General features: G+C 45.1%; 1 protein-coding gene across 2 annotated transcripts; it reads right to left on the bottom strand.

The window, feature by feature from the left end:
- Positions 1 to 2,045: 2,045 nt before the first annotated feature.
- LOC101027107 (homeobox domain containing protein) lies at positions 2,046 to 5,929 on the bottom strand. 2 transcript variants are annotated; one of them, NM_001279514.1, is given in 3 exon segments: positions 2,061 to 2,690; positions 3,400 to 3,575; positions 4,928 to 5,925. In NM_001279514.1, coding segments are annotated over 3 exon segments (948 nt in total). In that variant the 5' UTR covers positions 5,682 to 5,925; the 3' UTR covers positions 2,061 to 2,672.
- Positions 5,930 to 7,074: the final 1,145 nt, after the last annotated feature.

Here is a 7,074-nt window from a genome sequence, read left to right as displayed (position 1 = left end):
TGGGTCGGGCGGAGAGGAGCTTCCTATGGTGCCTGCGGCCGGGCCTGACTGCCTGTCAGCCTCACTCTGTCAAGTGGCACCGCAGTCGGAGCGGCGCAGGCGGCGCTGTCTTTCTGTCAGACCGGTCAGTGGAGCGGCGAAGTGACGGCGGTCACTTCGGCTCTGTCGGCTGAGGGGCGCGCGTCAGGATAAAGGTGTCAGGTCACCTTTGCATTAAATGCTCCTGCGATTTGGTCGGTCGGTGCGGCGATTTGGTCAGGGTTGCTTCTTGGCGAAGACAGGGCCTCGGGCGAGCCAGAAATATGTTCGCCACTGGAGGGGGTCTCGGGCGAGACGGAGATCCTCCGGGGTCGGCTGCCCTTGTCCGAGGCTAGGCTCGGGCGAGGCGTTATCGAGTCCCTCGAATGGACTGATCTCTGACTTAATTGCACCCATCAGGCCTTTGCAGCTTTATGCTGATGGGGGTTACCAGCTGAGAATTAGGAGCCTTGAGGGTACCCCTAATTATGGTCCCCGACAAGAACGTACTATCAAGGTTGTGCATTAACACTTCGACCAAGAAAAACACACTATTCTTCAGTTCAGTGCAACAAAATAATTTGATATGGTGTGCAGTGGCAGGCCAGGTTCCTTTGCCTCGAGTGACGTCAAACTCGGTTTGGCATTTTGGCCAAGAAGAACGCACTGTCAATGTTGTGCATGAACATTTCGGCCAAGAAAAACGCACTAGTGTTCAGTTCAATGCAACAAAATAATTTGACCTGATGTGCAGTGACAAGCAGTGGCGGAGGAACCATTATGGCTTAGTGTAGCATGAGCTAAACAAGACGTGGTGTGGTGGATGTATTGTATCTATTCTAACAGTAGGCCTTGAGTTTGATTCACATTTCTTGCAAGTTTCATTTTTTTGAGCCATATCACATTTTTTCTTTACCCTCCGCTACCGGTGGCAAGACAGGTTCCATTGCCTCGAGCTACCCCAAATTCGGTGTGGCACTTTGGCGAGACGGGCGAAGCAATTAGCGCCGATCGCTCGAGGGGACGTGCCAGAATACGACACCCGATGGACAACTCATCACCTGGCTACACTCGCCCAGACCAGAGACTTCCAAATAATTTAGCCTGAAGCCTTGCATGGAACCACCACCAACCACGGTGCATACTTGATCGATCGATCGATCAATGCATGCAGGATTGCTACAGGATCCAAGGCTCCAGCCTCCAAACCGTGTGCTTATGCAGGGCGCCCCAAAAACAACCGTGTAGGTAGTGTTTGGTTGAAGAGCCAAGTAGAACAGAGCCGTTCTGTTCCAGTTTTATTGTTGTTTGGTTACAAAGTAACTAAAACGGAATGACTCAATTAGGAAATATTCTCTCAGATCCGGAACTATTCCGCTCCAAAAAATCAACTGGATGGAGCCGCTCCGTTTCCAACCAGCTCGCACAGTCACGCTCCGTTCCGTTCAAAATGAAGAATAGGCGCTTTTCGGGGAAAATGACGGGGGATCGACGCGCTTTTCTCCCGGATAGGCTACATGGGACGGTGGAGGGCAGGTGCCGCCTGCCGGCGTCGGAGCCGGCCGGCTCCAGCCGCGCTTGACACGTCCGTTGGGTACAGCTAGCCAAACCGCGCCCAGGAACCTCTGCACGAGCGAGAGCGGCCGCCCCCATCATTGTTCTTGCTTTATTTGCGGCAACCAAATGTTCAGTTCAATGGATCTGAGATGGTGTAAGAGATTTCTTTTTTGTTGGTGTTAATTTAATGTTTTAATATTTTGGAGGCATGATTAAAACTGAAGTTCACGATCCTCGCGTAGTTATTTCTTTTCTAAGATCAAAGCCGCAAGGTAGTCCCTTGTCCCTTTGTCCAAAAATAAGCTGGAATGCAGGGGGGAAAAGTTGTCCCACAAAGAACATATTTATCATCATCACCCCTAATCCAGTAATCCTCCACTCACATGCAACGTAATTAATTATTAACCGGTCATGCATCGTGTGTGCAAGCCAAAAGGTCAGCCGCACAACTCAAGTGCAACACAAATTAATTAGTAATGTCGTCATTTAATTAATAAACATCCAAAAGGAGTACTCTCTCTTCTTGAAATACAAAGTATACAAAATATGAAGTCTAACACGGTCGACATATATATAAACATCCAAAAGGAGTACTCTCTCTTCTAAATTGGTGGACAGACATTCCAAACACGGTCCAGTCGACATATATAGACGTACAACATTACATACTTATAAATCAAATCGTTTCAAAGGTGCAACTGTCTAGCTAAAATAAATATGTAGCTCGACTGTCAAGGAGATTCCATGCATGTATTCAGCATTCACATGCACATATCCTTGTAAAGAAAATGATGCGTGAGAGAAAACACCCATGCATACACTGTAATTCTCATAATCCAATCTGAACCGCCCATGTACTGTACGCTCTCTTATGTTGCAAGGACATATGTGTACGTACTTGCTTGAGGTGCAATATACATATATTGTTCTTGGTAGCTAACTTTTCTTCTCGAAGGACTGTATATGAATGATGGACAATATCATTTGCGTGCAAAAGGACCCACCTTGATTGATCATGAACTGCGTCCCATCTGAATATCCAGTAGAGACCGGCCGGCAGAGAGACTGCGCTACAATCTAACTAGGTGCGGGCAGTTTTAAGTTGGCCTTGCTACCTGTGTGGATAAATAACAGCAAAACAATTGTTGTAGCTTATGTAAGGGGTTTGCGTATATATACATACACGTACATGATGAGCAATGAAACACTTTCTTTATTTTAATTGATAATTTCTTATGACTTCTTAAATACATACCTTTTATTTGTTATGTACATAGATATTCAGTATGTCTATATATTCTTTGTGTTTCAACTTATAATTTGTTTTTACTCTTTTAGATATATCATAGATCTATATATAGTGAGTGTATATATAGTAAAAATTATATATATATATATATAAAAGCTAAAATATCATAAAATTTAGAATAGAAGAGATACATAGCAAAACTAAAAAGGCAGAATGATTTATAATTAGAACGGAGCAAGTATATACATGCAAAGAAAAGGAAAAATAAACAATACTTACCAATAATGATAAATGCACTATTTCAAATGATCTCATATATAGATGCATATACTTATATACATGCATGCTTGTTGTATGCCTATATATACAACGTAATGTACGCCGATGTGCATATAATTAGTGTTTATTTGAGAGGATTAAATACCAGTGATCGGATGAAATATATATTCCCTTGGTTCTGAATTGTAAGTTATTTTGGGTTTTTAGATATTTAGCTTTTAGTATCTAGATGCATAGTATGACCATGACAATTTAGAATGGAGGGAGTACATGAGAGAGTCGATATGTGAGATTACCAAGAAATAGCTTTCGCCCGTCTGCAAGCTCTGCGTTAGAATTCCATAGTCGTCGACTGGGAGGAGGGCCCCGGTGGAATGGACGAGCAGCACGTCCTGGCCGAAAATGGCTCGCATGTCTATTGGACCACTGGGAACCTCCATTGGAACTCCATTGATGAACACCGTGATCGTCCCTGGAATTATATTAGAAGGCAATCAGCCAATCAATCCACACAGCTAACCAGTTAGTTCAGAATCCACTCAAAAAGGAAGTTAACAAATGGTGGATCGGGAGCGGGGAGTTGTGAATTTCATAAGATTATGAATGCCATTTAGTTGTTGCTATATACTCGTTAGGTCGGTCTTCATTCTCGTGGTCACGTTTTTTTTTCTCGAGTGAGGGAGTCAAACTAATAAGTCTAGCATAGCATGCTTGAAAATATGATCAGCAGTAGCTGCATGCATGTTTGGATTACAACACACCGTTAGCTTTGTTGTACGGTACGGCGTTCATTTTGCTTTAACTTGCTAACTACAGGTAATATACACCTAACTTTTGTTAACTGATGATACTAATGTAAGGCAGAAGTATACATGCAGGGAATGGTGAAGTGCCGACCCAATTAGGACATTTACAATCCTATTTAATATAGCATCTCTTGAGAGATCTTTAGAGGGTTAATTCAAAAAATATAAGGCCGAGACGTTTTTTTCACGAAGAGCCCGTACTTACACGATTCTTTATATATATCGTCTTTTAATTTCTAATCTATAGACTGAGGGTTATCATTTAAACACTTAGTCTCTTATACTTGGAAAACCGTTCCATAGTTTGGACTCAGGGATGTAGATGTCCCGACTATTTCAAAGGCATATGGGTAAGTAATTGAATGAGAACTTGTTATCCAATATACTACTAGGTATCTCAAATACATGGTTGAATGGTACTCAAAAGTTTCAGATCCATATGCATGGTCGCATGGAGCGATGGTTAAGTAGACCAAAAGGCAAAACAGGCGATGGTTAAGCAGTGGTCGATGCATGCATGCAGATTATGTTCAGTACATGAGTGTTAATATTCATGTTTAGTTCTAGTCCTAACTGTTCAACTTTGAAAACTATTTCATCCCTCCCAATCACGATGTTTAATTAAATTTCTACAACAGTCGTGGCGGGCCGGGAGAGAGGACAGCATATGCATCATGTGGTATGATCTTATGCACCGGTACATGGGAGGTAACCGAAGAATACTGAAGAACTAAAGAACAAGAACCGATGCAATTAATTAATACTACAAGGAAGACCAGAATAAAGCATGCGAGTCCAAAAGAACCAAGCTAGATCTCCTCGAATTCTGCATCAATTCCCTGCTACTTCATCAATGAGAATAAACGGACAAAATCGTAGCGGTGAAAACTGAAAACCAACGTTTTCCATCAAAATTGAGTTGAGAAATACATGCGTGAGACAGACAAAGCCACCGATCCAAAATTCGAAGACAAAACACACGTAGTTAAGCTAGATCATTTTCCGGTAGTGTACTCACCTGTAGGTGATTGACATGAGTAATACTGCTGGTGGTGTGCCGTTGTGCTCGGAGGCGCCACCGAAGCCGAGGCGACTGGGCTCGCCGCCGCGAACCCCATCTGCCGGGAGATGGCGAAGAGATCGTCGCTGCCGCCACTGCGGTCCACGTCCCCCATCATCAGCCCTGTCGCCAGTGGCGACGAAGCGCCACACGACTCCTGGAAGAACCCACCGCCGGTGCTGGGCACCCCGGCTCCGAGCGCGAACAGCCCAAGAGACGAGCCCCCAGTGCTTCCCGACGACGACGAGGAGCTCGCCTGCTGCTCATACTGGCAGGCGGTCCCGCTCCCGCTCATGACCAAGGGATATTGTAGAGCACCAGAAGGAAGGCCGACGGTTGCGCTAGCTCCGGGAGAGCTGTTGGCCGCAGAGGAGGCCGCCGCCGCTGTTGCCGCCGCCGCCGCGGCGGCCTGCATCTGGCGCTGGCGGCGGCGCGAGCGGGAGCGGCGGTTCTGGAACCAGTAGAAGACGTTGGCGTCACCGACGGCGCCGAAGCGCTCGAGCAGCTTGCGGATGCGGACGGTTTCATCCTTGGGCGGGTTGACCATGCCGCTGTTGAAGATGGACTCGAGGATCAGTATCTGCTCCGGCTTCGGCGTCCACCGCGACCGCACCGGCTCCCCGGCGCCACGGCCTCCGCTACCGCCGCTTCCGCGCTCCTCAGGGCTGCCGCCCGACGACTGCCTGTCCGGGCTGTTTCTGCTTCCCTCCATCGATCGATCGACTGCTTGCTGGTTAGGCGGAGAACGACAGAATAACGTTGGTTCAGATTGGAATCTTTGGTTCGTGTGGAAGTTTGTGTGTGGGCGAGAGTGGACACAAGATCGAGTAGCACACACACTACGTGGGAGGTGGGCGGGCAGTAGGGTTTGTGCTTCGACTTCGATCGAGAGAGAAGTGGATAACTTGAGGAAGACTGGAAGAGAGGCACCCCGTTTAGGAGACAACCACACTTGCACACTCATGTCTTTGTTGTGGGGTTGTACTTATAGGAGGGGAGCGCAAGACGAGGAAGGGTGACTCCAAGAGACATAGCAAGGGTTACTCTACGTCTCTACTCGAGAGTGGTACTACAATTTTTATTACTGCAAGGTTGTCATTGTAAAAGGGGAAAAAATCCAATGTTTGTTAGGAGAGAAGCAGGCTGCTGCAGGCGCTTTGCTAGTGTCACTTAGGTGCTAACCAGTTTATTAATTAATTTTCTCTACTAGTCTGATGATTGGCGCCAATGCAAGTTATTAAACTCTGTACATATACTTTTTACTAAGGAAAGTACTGATGAACACTTGACATTCCCACGTTATTATCTCAGAAGAGATCACTGCAGGACAATACATTTGGAGCTGAATAATTATATACTATGAACATATTACATGTGAAGCTTTCCTGATGTTTGATCGCTATGGAAATTCCTTTCTACTTCTGCAGGAGTACAAACTGGATGGTGGACAACTAGCCTAATTAAGACCTACTGGATCAGGACAATGATGTGGTTGTAAGCACACACACGATGTGGAGAGGCTCGAGCCGTCTGAGAATAAAACACTATATGTTGTTAAGTATGGTTGATGTTTACATGTAAGTGGTGGCTTTAATCCGTACCGGCTTCTACTGCTTCTGCAGTGTTTTGTCTCTATGGATTGCAGCTGCAACAGTCCAACAACCAGCTTTAATCCAAAGAAAACTGCCCGTACCCATGGCTGATGGATAATTATCCGCAGTTATTTGGTCTTACCCGTACCCACTGTCATCTCTATTTGTAGATCTGTGTTTTGCTAATGAAGTTCTAAAAGATGTTTTGCGAGCACAGAATATAGTTTTTTTTGGACGCTGGCACTTATACCATTGATTTAAATTTTAAAACTTGGAAGTTATTATCCTTAAAAACCTAATCCTTTGAATATTTACTATCGTTCAAATTTTCAGTATCGTATTCTTATGAAGAAGTCTATAAATTATACAGGATTTGTTGAAATCTAGCTCGATGGAATTAGTGATTATTGTGCCCTTAGCTTCTTATCCAAGAGTACTTGTGGGGTAATAGGCTTTACCTTGTATTCTTATCGGAAACATTGTCTTTGGAGAGGAAATGACGTCAATTCGAAG

This window comes from Zea mays, chromosome 9 (genome assembly GCF_902167145.1).
Source record: "Zea mays cultivar B73 chromosome 9, Zm-B73-REFERENCE-NAM-5.0, whole genome shotgun sequence".
NCBI lineage: Eukaryota > Viridiplantae > Streptophyta > Magnoliopsida > Poales > Poaceae > Zea > Zea mays.
The sequence above is the reverse complement of the archived record's forward strand: the minus strand, read 5'-3'. Positions and strand labels throughout refer to the sequence as shown.